The sequence below is a fragment of the Octopus sinensis genome, linkage group LG2, assembly GCF_006345805.1.
Source record: "Octopus sinensis linkage group LG2, ASM634580v1, whole genome shotgun sequence".
Classification (NCBI taxonomy): Eukaryota; Metazoa; Mollusca; class Cephalopoda; order Octopoda; family Octopodidae; genus Octopus; species Octopus sinensis.
This window is the reverse complement of record NC_042998.1, coordinates 98,484,588-98,502,030: the sequence shown is the minus strand read 5'-3', so window position 1 is coordinate 98,502,030 and position 17,443 is coordinate 98,484,588. Positions and strand designations below refer to the sequence as shown.

Below are 17,443 nucleotides of genomic sequence, written 5' to 3'. Positions count from 1 at the left end.
AGTGATAAGTGACAGTGGGGGGAGGAGAGCAGCAATATAATAAACTTGTAGGTAGATCAGAAAGCATAGAAATGCTGTGTGGGATGGGAGAGTGAGGGGAAAAAAAGAGAGATGCATAGTGAGTGGGGGGGGGGCACAAGTGGAGGGAAGCTGTCAACAGCAGATATGGTAGGGTGATGAGAATAGTAGCAGATAAGAGATTGTGTTAAATAAGATAATGACAATTCTAAGATGTATCTCAACGGATATATATATATATATATAACTGGAGGCACAGAAAAGGACAATCAATTTTAAATGAAGTTGGAAGAGTTGATATTGATAATAAAGGATGGATTTTTAAAGGAAGTGGTTCCAGTGAGAGGGAGAGGTAACTGGTTACAGAAAGGAGGATAAAATATGTGTATATTCTGCTCTCAAATGGCTACAGCTGTTGAATAGTGCTATTGTTAGAAAAGAAGAGGATTGGGTGTGAGGAAGACAAGAGATAAGGAAGGCTTGAAGGGAACAGATTGGGTACAGGTTGCAGGATACAGTGAGTGTATAGAAATTAACATAATGTTTTTAGGGCCTCACTTTCATCAATATGGGTGGATCTTCTTGAGCACAGAAAATCTAAGACCAGTCCCTCTCATCATTTTATATACACTTATCTATGCTAGTATGGATTATATACAGACATACACTCTCACTTATACACATATACATTCATTCATTCATTCATTTCTTTTTTCTTTGTGACATTAGCTCTAGTGAGGTTGCCTTGTATTCTGCAAGACTTAACAGTCCTCACTGTTATACATTGACAGAAGATGAACTAGGCTGAGAAGGTGCAAGAAATGAGAGTATGATGAGAGAAACAAATCATTTAGAGAGAATAATGGAAGAGAAGTAGTAATGGTACCTATATATTTTTGGTAAACAAGAGATAGTGGGTGATGGATAGCAGCTGAGATGGATTATGGTAAGAGAGAGTAATGAAAGAGAGAGAGGAAGTGATGGATGATGTATATTGGATCTCAACACATTTGGTGCAATCATTGTTATACAGACTTTATGATGGGAGACAAAGGTAGCATTGCAAAGATGGTATTCAAGGAAGTTTAAATACAGCGATCCAATGCCATCCATCATTATTAGCATGGATTGGACAAGCCTCTTTTTGGCCATACTCTATGTCCAGATGCCCTTCCTGATGCCAACTCAATATTTTTCAAGTAAGGTAGTTTATCCCACTGGTCTTTGCACTCTAAACCACTGAGCTATGTGATATAAATACACACCACTGCAGGCCAAGAATATCAATGCAAAGACTTGCACATGTGCATGTGTATGCACACGCACAGAAGAAGATGGGTTTCTACACAGTTTCAGCTGCCAAAGTTCACTAAAAGACTTTTGTCAAACCAAGGCTATAGTAGAAGACACTTGCTCAAGATGCCAAGTAGTGGTATTGAACATGAAAAATGCGGCTGGGGAGCAAACTTCTTAACCATATCTATGCCTATTGATGTATAAGCTGTAGTAAAAATAGAATGAGTTCTATAAATGCATGTGCTACAGTAAATCATTCTATTAATCTGAGAAAAGAATAACAATGAAAAAAAATTAATGCTGGTGTAAGTTCAATATTTATCTTTCATAAAGGAGTTGTTTTCATTTCATTCCTTTTTGTTACTCCATCTTTTAAAATGACATTTGATCTTTGTTAAACAGGAATAAGAAATTTGTTTCTTCTTAATCCAATTAAGGTCTTCATTTATGTTGTAGTTATGGTGTTTTAAACAATAATAGATCTTCCAGATATATTGTGTATTATTTTCTTTGTATATATGTTACTGTGACTCTCTCTCATTCTCTCTCTCTCTCTCTCTTTCTTTCTCTCTCTCTTTCTTTCTCTCTCTCTCTCTCTGTATGTACATGTATTTATGTGTGTGTGTTTGCATGTGTGTATATATATTTCGTATTATGCTAAGAAGCAATGCATGTTACTAGAATTTTAGACATGAGTCAAATATAACAAACAACTCCAAACCGTTGATAGTGTATATGCATGAGTGGAGTCAAGACCAGCTAGTTTGTAATGGCATTGAGTCATATTAGTTGTTATAATGAAGTCAAACCATATTTCAAAATGCTTTAACTGAGAAAGATTTACATAATGGAAGCATTTCCTATTATATATTATGCAAACTTGAAACACACATATCAAATGATTTCAAAATCATTTAATCATAGTTCATCATCATCATCGTCGTCGTTTAACGTCTGCTTTCCATGCTGGCATGGGTTGGACAGTTTGACTGAGGGCTGGCAAGCCAGAAGGCTGCACCAGGCTCCAACCTGATCTGGCGAGGTTTCTATGGCTGGATGCCCTTCCTAACACCAACCACTCTGAGAATGTAGTGGATGCTTTTTGCATGCCATTGGCACAAGGGCCAGTCAGGCAGTACTGGCATTGACCATGCTCAAATGGTGCTTTTTACATGCCATTGGCACAGGAGCCAGTCAGGCAGTACTGGTAAGAGAAAGAAATAGAGAATGTGAAACAGAGAGCACACAATTACTCATACAATGTAGGTTATATAAAGAACATCCTGTAGATCCACTGTTGTTTAAAATGCTAAAAGTATAACATATACAAAACTTTAATTGAATAAAAGGAAAAAAGATGATCATTTTCTACATCCTTAGATATAAAATCATGCATGTATGTATATCTGTGTGTGTCTCTGTTTAGTTGAGACATGATAGCTAAGAGAGTAAAATGCTTTTCATTGACTAGATGATACAAAGACCTTACATCTCTGTTTGTTTCATGTTGTCTTGCTTTTAACAGATTCCACTTCTACTTCACAATTCAGTAGGCAATTGAAACTATCTCCAACCAGCTATTAAAAAGCAATTCTTCCCACAAAAACCACTCCATACGTGAAAATGGATGTAAAATAGCAAATATACTCAGTACAGACAGACACACACACACTCACACACACACATACATATATATATATGGAAGGTGGACATTAAACAATGATGAAGATGATAAATATATATATATACATGAGATACATTTTACTGATTATATAAATTATACAATGTGTTGATATTGTCGCTATTATTTAGTTCTATGTGAATGCTGATCAAGCAAACCTTTGATTAAAGCCATTTCAACTATGACTGTCCTTACTATATAGTATTTCCATAACTACATTATCAGATCTGTTTTTCAGAGATAGTAGAGTGAGTTATGAAGAAGTATTGACTGCTACTTCTAACAATCCAAACTTGTAGAGATTTCTCTTTTACTCATTTACTTATTTACTCATTGTTATATATATATATATATATATATATAATATATATATATATATATATATATATATATATATATATATATATATTTCTGTATTAGGGAGTATAAATAGATGTACTTTCCTTATTGTATGTGTGTATGTATATGTGTGTGTGTGTATGTGTATATACATACATACGTGTGTGTAGTCAAATCAAATAACTGAACATTAAAAATAACAATAAGAAAAAAGACAACAAGAGGACATGCACATGGAATGTATTAGTTTGATGTTTGGTAAGAAGAGAGTTTTCGACATTTCAAGCATAGGTTTTCATCAGAAAGGAAAACAGAAAAGTCCAAAGAAGGGAAAAAAATACCATCAGCATGTGTATGTGTGTGTGTCTGTGTGTTTTGTGTGAGAGAGAGAGAGAGAGAGATAGAAAGCCAATATAACTATTGATAAGTTGATATCCTCAACATGCTTTACATCATATAGAGTAACGAACAGAAAGAGTAAGAGAGAGATACAGAGAGAGATAATGTAAGAGGTACAGAATGAGTGCACATACTAGGCTTGGTGTCAGGCAGAGAAGTATAGGGATTAAATGACAGTAGTTATGGAAGAGTTATACAAATGGGAAATTTGTTTTGTCTTATTTGATTTTAAGGTAATAAATATTTGTCTTTTAAAAATTGGTTTCATCATTTTGTATATGCACCAAGAAATTTGCTCAAAGTTAAATTATCTGTATTATATGTATATCATAATTCCTGATATTACCCATGGTGGACAAAAGCATACTTCAAATTACCTGTTTTATGATGGGTAACACTCTTTATATATATATATATATGTGTGAGTGTGTGTGTATGTATGTATCTATGTATACACTGGCTGATGTATGTCATTTTTGTATCCCTTCCATTTTCTTTTTTGGTACATTATATATATATATATATATATATATATATATATATATATATATATATGTATGTATGTATGCATATATGTATGTATATATATATATATATATATATATTTGTATACATTTATATATAAGTATGTGTGTGTGTATTGTAGAATTGGTATTTTGAATGGGATGTTTAGAATTTCATGTAAATCATTCTTTATCCATATTCCAATTGACAGTTAAATATTATTTGTCCTTCAATATTCTTTTGGTACTATATACAACTGAACAATTTACAGAGTTTATATTTGAGAGTGATATAAAGCAGAAGAGTTAGTTTAATTATTCTCTATAGTAACATTATAAATCATCAATAAGATAATTTAGACTTTCTTGTTTTATTCCACTCTCATATATATATATTCACACACACACAACACACACACACACATATATATATACAAATATCTATGCATTTATATATATACATTTAAATATTATACACCTTTATGTATACACACACATATATATACATACATACATGTGTTGTACAACAGAATATATCTATTGATTTGTATTCAGTACTGCACTACAATACCTACATGAACAGCAGAAGCAGGATCAACCTGACTAGGTTCACACTGTAATGAGATTTCATCAGTGAAACTGAACATATCTTCTTTAAGTCTGTATGGAGATATTGCTTACTATAAAACCACTATTACTAAGACTTATATAACATTGAAACCGAAAACACTGTTAACTCATGAAATAGTCATATATAAATATATATGTATGTCTATGTGTTTCTCTGTGTATATTGTGGAGAATGATGAATTTTCTTAATAGTATTATTTTCCTGAGGTTGCATGTTGTAGACATATTGATAGTAATCTATCAACATTTATCAAATAAATCAAAATTTTTGTTTCTTTAGATTGGACAAGTGTTGAGACTGTATCATGTCTTATCATTGAATTTAATGAACTAAACTATTTACAGACTGCTTGGGTTGCAGATTTCTCTTAATTTGTTGTTTATTGATTGTTGTTGTTGTTATTGATGTTGTTGGTTTGAAATTACTTTCCTTCTCTCTTTTTTTGTGTGTGAATTTGTGTTTCTTTTCCTTTTTTTATTTTTTGGCCATAAATATTTCCTTTGCTTAATCCTTATTGTTATTTTCTTTGTTTTTTTCCTTTCTTTTTTCTATTTCCCCTTTTTCACAGCAGCCCCGGCGTAAACAGCGCTATATCCAGAGGTCAAAATCCCATGATGACCCCTCTGCTGATATCCATGCTCCCGCAGGTACTGCCAGAGGTCGCATTGCACGCCAGGGTGCACGCATTGTCCGATCTCGCTCTCCCTCAGGTAGCCCTGTACGCCACCATTATGAACACCACCATCACCAGTCCACTAATGTGAGCCCAGCGACCAGTCAAACTTACATGGTCACTCGGTGTGACTCATCAGATTCAATAAACACCAATGAAAACTCAGCATTACTCAAGGATGATGAGAAAAACCAAGCACAAGCAGCACTTTGCATCTATTTTGATGGGTCTGAGCTGGATGACAGTGTAGAAGAAGAAACAAATGTATACAAAAGTAAAAAGAACAAAAAAACTAAAAAGAAACTTCCAATCTAAAAATTAGAAATTTTAAAAGAATATATATTTAAACTATTATTTTTTTAAACAATTTAGTTTTAATTATTTAAAGATAATTTATGCATTTAAAATTCAATTTTCTTTTAGTATTGTTATTTAATTTTAACTGTAAATGCATTTTGTTCCAAAAGTATTTTGAATGAATGAGACTAGTACTGCTACGGGAAAAAATGTTTTACTTTGCAAATAATTATGAAAAAAATATCTATTTTAAAGAAACGTATATCTATTTTGATTCTTGTTGCTGATTAATCATTCTGGTTGCTTGCAATAGTTTGTTTTTTGGGGTTTTTTTTTCTTTTGATTTGTTTTCGCATTTGATATAACCCATGTTTATTAATATACTATAAAGTTCTGTTTGTTTTTTATTTCCTTTATTATTTGATTTCAAGATTATAGTTCTCTCTTTTTATGATGATGATGATTTAATAAATTTTCAATATTATTACTGTTAATACTAATATTATTATTATATCTAATGTGGTGAGCTGGCAGAATTGTTAGTGCATTGAACAAAATGCTTGATGGCATTTCTTGCAGCTCTTTACATTCTGAGTTCAAATCCCACCAGGTCAACTTTGCCTTTCATCCTTTAGGGTGGGGGTCCATAAAATAAAGTACCAGTCAAGTACTGGGGTCGATGCAACCAACCAACCTCTCCCTCTAAAATTTGCTGGCCTTATGCCAAAAGTTGAAACCATTAATATTATTATTACATCTGCTACTACTATCATTATTGTCACTATTATCATCATCATATTGGGTGGTGAATTGGCAGAGTCATTAGAACATCAGAAAAATATGCCTTGTAGTATTTGTTTCAACTTTTCATGTTCTGAGTTCAAATTTCACTTGAGGTCAACTTTGTCTCTCATCCTTTCAGGGTTGATACAATAAAGTACCAGTCAAGTATTGGGGTCAATGCAATCAACTAGCTCCCTCCCTTTAACATTTTTGGCCTGGTGCCTAAATCAGAAACCATTATTATTATTATCATCATCATCATCATCATCATCATCATCAAATAGGATGGTAGGCTGGTAGAACCGTTTGAGCTTCAGAAAAAATGCTTTGTAGTATTTATTCTGGCTCTTTACATTCTGCATTCAAATCCTACCAAGGCCAACTTTGTTTTTCATACTTTTGAGGTCAATAAAATAAAGTACCAGTCAAGTACTGGGGCAATGGTATCGACTAAACCATTCCCCTCGAAATTGTTAGCCTTGTACCAAAACTAGAAGGAATTATTATTATTATCATTATTATTATTATTATTATTATTATTATTGGATTGGCTTGCAGTACATATCTAGCAATAATATTTGTTAAACCCTTCCAGGCCTTCCTTTACTATAGTAAGATTTCATAGGATAAGGACATAATTTTTTTTTATTTATTCTATCAGGCTATGGAAAAGATATTCTAAGTGAAAGGTGCCAATCATCTCTCTTAACCAATAGTAGTTATATTTCTTTATAAATATGAGATTGTGCTGAAATTGCTTTGAAATTTATTATTTCCTTTTGATTTTTAAATTTTGTCATTTCTGTTAGGTAAAGAAAAATATTTTGTAATTTACGATAGTTTCTTCACTTCTAATTCACTATTTTGTGGGATGTAATGGCCACATTTATCATTGTGTGAATAGCCATTGAAATAAACACGCACACATGTAAAGTTTAACTTTAATCTGTTTATAGACAAGCTGATCCTATTTTTTAAAATCAACATTACTTAATTACAACTTGTTTGTGTTGTAGAAATGGCATTATGATGAGATTTTATTAAATATATTTACACTACCTTTTAGCAAATACTCATAGTAGTCTGTTTACATTTCACATATAAATAATATTTATCTTGTCTTTTCAAATGTATATACTTGTTGATCTTTAAATCTTCTGGCATCTTTTCTTTCAAAAAAATACAGTTTTATAATTTTAACTATTCAAAAATATTTTCTAAAATTTCTTTGTAGTATAAATTAAGATAAATTTACTTCACCAAAAATAAAACAAAGATGTAAGCAAATATTAGTATGTATACAATTCATATAGTTAGGTTTTTATTCATATAGTTAGTATTTTATTAATTCACACATAAACATGTGTGAATACATACATATGTGTGTGTATACATGTGTAAGGTTTGATTTCAGTATTGCTTTAAAAACAATTATATCTTTCTTCCCTCCTACATGTATAGAGAGATAGATAGAATGATTAATTGATCAATAGTTATACACATTATGCTAGCAATGAACTGGAGGAATGAGTTCTCAATACTGTTTAGGGGAATAAATAATTATATTTAAACAGAATTCAACAACCCATTCCATAGATTTCATGTGAACATATTCACAATTATTCAGTCAGAGTTTAGATTGGTGACTTTTGATTGTTAAAGTACTAGAGTTGCTATCAAACCCTGATTGATTATCTGCAAATATATTTGCACAAAACCTATGGTATTGGACAACTGAATTCTATTGAAATATAATTGTATAATATACATATCATAATAATGGAATTATATATGTATATATCATTACAATTGAAAGAAAGGTGCATTTGTTTTAAAAGTAATTTTGAATTCAAACCTTTACAGCAAATTTCAAATTCTTCATGATTTACAAGAAGTGAAAGTATATTTATTATATATGGATGAAGAACAAAGAAATTTGTAATTACCAATTATGAAATATATGTAGCTTCTGATTTCACATAGCAAGTTTTAAAATATAACTCTTCTCTAATATAAATCACTTTATTTAAAAGCCTTGTGTATTTGTTAGTTGTTTCCCTCTCACCTCATTACCAATTGCAGAAAGAATTTGGCTTTAGATAAAATATAGATATAGCAGTATAGAAATAGAGACTCCCTGCCAGTTTGACACTGAATATTAGCTCTGCTTTCAAACACCGTAAAGTAAGATTGAGTAGCTTAACTATAATTTCTGTATCCCAGTTTATCATATCTGTAGATATTATCACGCTTATAGATAATAAATATATACCAGCCCATCCTAAGAAAGACATTTAGAAAGATAGTTTACAAATATAATAACATTTGTTGTCATAAGTTGTACAGCTAGGGCGAATCATCAGTTCAATTAAAAAGTTTAAAGAAATATGAAAAGAATATAAAATGCAATATGCTGACATATACTAATTATAAGCATTAATATTATTGTTATTAGTTACACATTAATAACAATAAAAGTTACATGTTGGTTGTAGTGGTGACAACAAAACTAATAGCCAAGCATATATATGTTTGTGTGCGTGTGTGTGCTAAAAATGTCTCACTTCTACAAAGCTGTGTTGTTAGTGACATGGGTGATTTTCCTTGGCCAACCCTGATAATGTTGGGTTGAAGGGATTAGTTTATGATCTCCTAATCTCTACTGTATCATTTGTAGATAAATGAGCCTATAAACATTATCATTATCATCATCATTTTAATGTTAACTTGCATACAAAACTATTGACAGTTTTCTACAGCTAGATGATCTTCCTGACACCAATTCTCACCTGTTTCCAAGCAAAATTATAATCCCCCGTCTATTGAACAACAAGCATTTAAGCATTATGTTTTTGGGGGTTTTTTTTTTGTAGAGAATTGTAAACAAACAACACTTTTTGCATAAACAGTGAGGCCTTTGTTTACAATCAGTGCCCAACAAGTCAAAACAGGCCAACAAGTCTGGAAATACTTTCATACAGTGGATTGCAAAAAAATGACACTGTCTGCATGAATGATGAGGCTTTTGTTTCCAATTAGTGCACACCCATGTAAAAATGAGGGGAATTACGAACTTATTCACACATACACACACATATAGCCATATATATTACAGGTTTCTTTCAGTTTTCATCTACAAATTTCACACTCAAGATATTGGTCAATCTGTGGCTTTAGTGGAGGACACCAACCATGAGTGCTTATTTAGTGGGACAGAACTTCTAATCATGTGGTTCCGAAATGAATTTCTTAGCCACAAAGTCATACCTATGCTTATCAATTAATATTGAATTCTGGGTAGTAAGATCTTAATTGGAATGAGCCATAAGATAGATGGAAGTAATTAGCATGAGAGGGAGAGAGAGAGAGAGAGACCTTAGTTGTGTTCAGGAAAAATAAATTGTAAGCATAGGATTAAGTTAATTCACTGCAATTTAGATAAACAAATTTTAGTTTGTTTACGATTTAGATGGAGCAAAGGATTAACTTACAACTGGTTTTCTAGCATAAGGTTTTGTGCATTAAGTTAGGAGGGTGAGAGAGAATGATAGGGACAATTGAATTAAGATAGCCAGGTGCACTATGGTAAGAAAGGGAGAAGCTAGAGTTAGAATATAAAGTATTATTTCTCAATTAACTAAACCTTAGAATAAAATAAGCACCAAAAAGAGGACAATAACTAAATCCACAGATGTTGTCAGCTTTATATGAAACTGTTGACTAATACATTTCTTAAACACTCTATTCTATAGAACTTTGTCTCAAGCTATTTATCAATTTTCAATTTGTTATTCTGAAAGCTATTCAGTAATAGTTTATATTTTTGTTTTATTTTTGGTATAGTATTTGGCATAAAAGTGCATCTTTTTTTTTTTCTTGTTTTTATGGAAGTTTCCATCTTTTTTTTTTTTAGTCATTGAAAATAAATCAGGATTGCAGAAGAGCTTAGAAAAAAAAATTAGATATTTCAAAACTTCCTCAATCACATTATTTGGACAAAACAAAAAAAAAATAGCTATCTGATTAGAGAACTTTGACATTTTTATGCCATTAATTTTTGTTCTCTCAGACACATATGGTCTACCATTTATGATGTTGGCCTGATGAGTATGATGATAATAACAATAATTACTAAAGGTATTAATTAATACTAGGATAATAATAGTTTTATCAAAAATAGACAATAATGAAAAACTTAGATGATGATAATAATAATAATAATTATTATTATTATTATTATTATTATTATTATTATTATTATTATTATTATAGTAATAATAGTGGTGATGAATAATAGATGGAGAGGTAGATAAATTAGCTGAAGTTTGTTGTTCATTTCATAAGCAAAATAATATTATAGGAAGAAAAGTAGTTTTGTAACTCTTATTTGAACTATGTTTTAAACTCATTTACAGAATTGGCATTAACAGTAGTCAGTAATTTAAAACATTAATTTGTCTTTTGTAACAAAAAAAATGACTCGCCAATATTCATGTAGAAATAGTTGACATATTAACAAAATTTTAGTCTCAGCATATAACAACTTCAAAATATTCTTTATTATAATATATATATATTTCTAATAGTGACCTTAATATAATGTTGTAAAGAAAAAAATGCATCAATTTACAAAATGTCAAATTTTATGATTTACAGAATTTTTACTATTCAATTAATATTTGATTTTTTTATTAAATATAGTAAAAAATATTCTTCTTTTTTATTCAAATAGACCATAGACATAGAAAAAAAAATTGTATTAGCTATCTTCCATTTCAAAATATGACAGCATGGTGGGAATAATATATTTTGAATTTTTGATCAAAATTGGGGTTTAAATCCCTGACCATAGCTGGTATACATTTACTCAAATATTTGAGTTCTATTTTTCCTGTTTGCATCATCATACCTGTATGTATAAATATATATATATATATATATATTCTATGCTATTGATCTATAAATATATGGTATGAATTTTCTTAACTCTTAGGAGATGACTGGGCTGGTTTATCAGCCTACCAGTTTTGTGCTAGAAAGATAAAAGGGTCAGTTTTTTTCCAGAAAATATATGTATTTGTCTCTTGCAATTCAGAAATTTTTACAAAATTTTAAATAACACCTTTATTCTTTTTGTATCTCATAAAAGTGGTTTTGTCATCTCTACTGTAGAAGCATCATCTGTAAGCTTCATCTTCAAAGGTTTACACTATAGCACTAAATCACTGATCTAGTCCATGAGATAGTACATACACATTAGCTAGCAAATTATTATCATCATTATTATTATTATTATTATTACAGTTAGCGGTATTTCATCTGCCACTGTGTTCTTAGTTCAAATTCCACCAAGATCAAGTTTGCTTTTCATCCTTTTGTGGTCGATAAATTAAGTACCAGTGAAATTCTGGGGTTGATGTAATCGACTAGACCCCTCCCCCAAAACTTCAGGCCTTGTGCCTATAATAGAAAAGATTATTATTACTACTACTACTACAACAACTACTACTACTACTATTATTACTGTTGTGGTATTGAAAACTGAGGCTTTGGATTCACTTTTGCTATATTTTTGGCAATGACATCTGTTAATTCTCTCCATGCCTTCCTTTAACTCAGTCAGAGTTTAGAGAGTAAAATGCAGGAATTATTCTGTTGGTATATTTAGTCATTAAAAATGTTGGATGTCAGTCATCTCAACTAACTATATATGAGGTGACAAAGGTAGATTGATAAGTTCATAGCAAATGACATGTCATCTGTAACTGAAGTAAATTCTCTTATCTCCATGCTATCTACCTTGGTTTTTATATTTTGTTTATATCCATAATTTAAGTTTAACAGGACACCTTGAAGTCATTATCAGCTGTTGCATTTTTGAATACAGTCTAAATATATGAATCTCATTTAATGTCTTAGATCTCTAAATTCAAATCCTAATAGGTGTCATTTGTCTTTCATACCTCCAAAATGAATTCAATTGACTGTAGACTCTTGGCTTATAAAAATTAAAATTATGTATAGCCAAAACAGCTTTTTTATTAGAAAATCAAGCTCAGAATGTAATATAGTTTTTTTCTTTTTCTATCAGGGAAATCCTATAAAGTACATCCTGTACTAGCTTAAAACAAAGTTAACTTTTTAACCAACCTGTGCACATCATCTTCTATTCATAAAGCATTTATGACAAAAGATATGAATAGTCTGTAATGATAAGTTATACATGCATACATCTATGCATTTGTATATTTTTGTATGTAAGCAAAACTAAGAACTAAATTCTGATATCGACAATGTTATTTAATGAATTACCTTGTCTTCAAGCCAATTAAATTTTGATAAAATGCTTATTTTGTTCATTGCTGCTCATTGGCTACATCTTTTGGACTGGGGGGTTATTTTGTTTTGTGTTTTGTGTTTTTGTCTGGGAAACATTTTTACTCATTAAGGACCATCTACTACATATCTAAAGCTTTGCTTTGTAGTTAAATAAGGTCAGCCATTTGTTTAACTTTAGGTTTATGAAATCACCTAAGTTTATTTTACCTAAAATATCTTTTTATCAATGCCCATTGAACATTCAGAAATTCTTTCATATTATTAATATGCTTTATTCTTTCTACTGATACATCATATAGAATTATACTACTAAAAATCCATATTAATGAAATTAATTATTACCTAGCTCTAAATGTTTTTAATATTTCTTAATTATTACAGTTATGAGTGTTCAGATGGCTAAATGAATAAATGAAATAGACAACCAACTTTACAACCTGTCATAATCATTATACCATGTTGGTCGCTGGGACACTTAACTCTAAAATGGCTGAATCTCACCTAACTGTAACTAGGTACTGCAGAGTAGGGTCAGCTTGCTACTAATCAGCAACAGCATTATAATATTGAGCAGTCTTTTGTTTACTCTAAGTTCCATTTTTCCTCGTAAATAGATAAAGGAGAATAACAATGTAAAAAGGAGCTTTTACTGATGCCCCACAAACAGCAGAATTAACAGGATATCTGATAATGATTGCAGTTATACAAATATTAGCAAAAGTTTGAGTTGCAAAAGAAAAACCCTCAATACTTTCATAGGATGTTAATTGTTTATACATAACTTGACATTCAGCAGAAAGATTTAAATGTTTAAATAGATACATAAAAAATACTTTGATTTATGAGTGTGATATATGTATTAAGATTACTTATTGAAAGAATGATTTATCTAATAATTAAGTAATCTGTACTAATTCATATAACTAAATATACTTGCCATCTCATTATTTTTTTCATTGGAAATTTTTTTGCTATTTGTATTTTTCTAATAATATTTTATAAAAGTAAAATTAGAGATGAAATATAAGTACTGGGTTTCTCTAGTTATATCTTGCAACATATTCTGAATAAAACTGGCCTTTATCTGGCTATTAAAGGGTTGGAATCAACTTCATTTTTAAATTAATTCAATCTTTCAGAAATTTAAACAAGTTTATTAAATCATATTTACCTTGATACCTTGAACATCCATTGAATTCTTGAAAATTCAGTTACTTTTAATATGGATATAATATATATATATATATATATGTATGCATATGCATAGAGTATTTGAAGTGGTGTACAGATATTGTATATTGAGAAAGAGGAGGTAGTCAGACTTTTTGATAATTCTTTATTAGTGCTTGTATTTGTTTAACTTAACTCTTCAAGACAAAAATGAATCATTTTGGTTTTAATTTTCGTCTTGAAGAGTTCGGTTAAATGAATGGAAGTGCTAATAAAGAATTATCCAAAATTCTAACTGCCTCCTTTTTCTCTGGATATATATATACTTAGCAAAATCTTTCCCGGAGAAAACACTTAAAAACAATTCAAATTATATATATAATTTGAACTGTTTTTAAATGTTTTTCTCTGGGGAAGATTTTGCTAAGTAAGGACAAAACTAACAACAGTTGTGCAGCAGAATTTATCTACTACAAACTGAGATCCCAACTCCAACCAGCATGTCTCTTTAAAGTCAGAAATGGTGATAAACATCTTCACACATGTAATTCCTAATTCAGAACAAGGCCTGATCTTTTTTCATAATTTGTAAAGTTTTTTTCTTATTTTGTATCATTTATGTATCATGTTACTTTTTTTCCTCCTCTTATTATTTTCTATTTGGTTGAATACCTTATGTTTTCATTTTCTTTTTGGATCAATGTAAAGTATATGATGAAGGTTTGAATCCAGGTAAAACTTAGCATTATATTACATTTATGGAAATATCCCTTTCTCTACCATATATATTAATTTTCAATATAAAGCAATGGATGAACATTTAAATCTAGAGAAAGTATTCTATACTCTACATAAATATTCTATATTCTGACTATTCTCTGTTCTTGCCTGTTAGTCAGATAGGAATCCTGTCTACATGGTTGAATCTATTGCACTACAGATTATGAATTCATCCTTACCGAGTAAAACCTCACCAAGTTTAATGAACTCTTCAGGTGAAAACATTTAAATGTAACTGAACATTTCCAGCTTAGTGGACAAAAATATCTCTATTCACTCTTCTATTTCATTACAGTTTTTCCTGTAGACCTATTGTTTATATAAAGCTCCAAAGAACTTAATTTATCTTAAACATACCCTTAACATAAATATAATTGTCCATGATCTGTAGCTGTAATGATGAGTTATAAAGATATAAAAATGTATACCTGTAGATGATGGGGAAAAGAAGTAACAATTAGAATACTTAACTTTAACTAGATTTGAGTCCTTGCCAATGTTTTACATTGAAAATGAATACATGGTTGGATAATCCTTTTTTTTTTTCATAAATACAGTGTAGAATGCTAACTGTAACTGGATTTGAACCTTCACCATTGAACAAAAATACTTATCTCAACTACCATTGGAAGATTGGAGAAACAAAATAACATGTCACATAAATGATGCAAATATATATATATTAAAGTATTAATTTCAAAAAACAAGTTTCAAAGTCAATAATACTCCTCATCAAAGCCAACACATATCTAAACACAGAGGGCATATATAAGCAGTATAAGCATGCAAACACATAACATACAAAAACATATATATACATATAATAGTACAATTCCATACCCAAATCAAAGTCAGGTAAGTCATTGCATAAATATATACAGATAAATACATAATTTATCTGTATGTATTTATGCAATTACTTATCTGACTTTGATTTGGGTACAGAATTACACTATTATATGTATATATATATGTTTTTTTTGTCATGTGTTTGCTTACTTATAATGGCTTATATATGCCTTCTGTGTTTAGATATGTGTCGGCTTTGATGAGGAGTATTATTGACCTTGGAACTCGTTTCTTTCAAATTAATACTTTAATCTAATCACTCAATAAATTCAGCCCTACATTGTTTCTTGAAAAGAGTTAACCTCTATAATTTTTCATTACCTATATATATATGCATGTTCCCCAGATAGCATCCTGGTGAAAAGAGTAATCCATTAAGGGTCAAAACCCTAAAAGATTTATTTTCCTAGCAGATTTCACTTTTCACCTTCATTTTACTGAAGACTCACCATCTCCATCTCAATAGGCCAAAATCTAGTTAGTTGAATATGAGTAGGTGATAAATTTCAAAAATATGCACTCCGTATACATAACACTGTTGTTGACTTTGTGACCAATGCCAGAATAAGCAACTTTTAAAGAATCAAGTATTACTGAATATTTATGTTTACTCATCTACATTAGAATCATGTTTAGCAACTCTGACAACTAAATATACTAACAGAATTATTAAATTTGTATGTTTAGCTACTTAAAAACACAAAAAACAAGTACACATTGACTAATTCAAATATTTATTTTCAAATCAAGATTTTATTTAATTTTTACATCTAGCTTACATTCAACTTGTTTGTAAGTTTTTAACCATTTAAGTGTTATAATGGAAGAGGTAAATTCAGATTGCTACCATTAATCTTTTAATCTGTTTTGTAAATTATTAACAGCAGTTGAAACCTGATGAATTCTAAGTAATCTCCTTCCTTCTTCCCACTTACTGTTTTATACTAACCTAGGTTTTTTTATTTTGTTTTTGTTTTTTTTTATGATATATTTATTAATGTCAATATTTGACTTTATACTGTAATTTTGTGTATTTGCTATAATCATGTGAAACTCAAGGGTCATTATATACAGGCAGTCGCTATTTATTTGAGCATACCCTTATATATGGCAAAAATTACATTGGCTAAAAACGAAACAAAAATTACTGCTGTTTTGTTGACCATGTTAATTCTATAGAAATAGAATGTTCCCAATTGTGATAAGATTCTATAAAATATTATGCATGTTACTGCAGCTGCTAAGTTGCGTTGTTGATAGAATTTAGTACAGTGTATATAATTTGCTTATACAGCATGTATAATAATAATAATAATAATAATATAAATTTTAAAAAAATAAACTCTTACATTAAATAAATGAATTTTTGTTGTTTTCATTTCTACTTTACTTTTAATGTTCTGTAAATCAATGGTCCCCAGTTTGTTTGGCAATACAGATCAGTTCCATGCAAGACAATTTTTCCTTTGACTGACGGATCACACACATAACTAAACACAAAGTGCATAATATATAATTTAATTATTATGCATATGATACATATATAAAAAAAAAGGAACACTCCATTGGTTACGATGATGAGGGTCCTAGCTGATACAATCAATGGAACAGCTTGCTCGTGAAATTAACATGCAAGTGGCTGAGCACTCCAATAGACGCCCTTAATGTAGTTCTCAGGGAGATTC

At 30.1% G+C, this 17,443-nt stretch overlaps 1 protein-coding gene and 1 long non-coding RNA gene across 3 annotated transcripts in view; both read left to right on the top strand.

Moving 5' to 3' along the window:
• Positions 1–6,349, top strand: part of LOC115225425 (protein unc-80 homolog) — a 318,484-nt gene extending 312,135 nt beyond the window's left edge. For both annotated transcript variants that reach the window (XM_036498583.1, XM_036498580.1), the window contains one exon: positions 5,436–6,349. In XM_036498583.1, coding sequence (XP_036354476.1) covers positions 5,436–5,855 — 420 coding nt within the window. In that variant the 3' untranslated portion in view covers positions 5,856–6,349. The remainder of the gene's footprint in view (positions 1–5,435) is intronic.
• Positions 6,350–6,695: 346 nt separating this feature from the next.
• Positions 6,696–16,858, top strand: LOC118760957. Its single transcript, XR_004997063.1, has 2 exons — positions 6,696–11,923; positions 12,095–16,858. It is a non-coding gene; the product is annotated as an uncharacterized LOC118760957 (long non-coding RNA).
• The last annotated feature ends 585 nt before the right edge of the window (positions 16,859–17,443 follow it).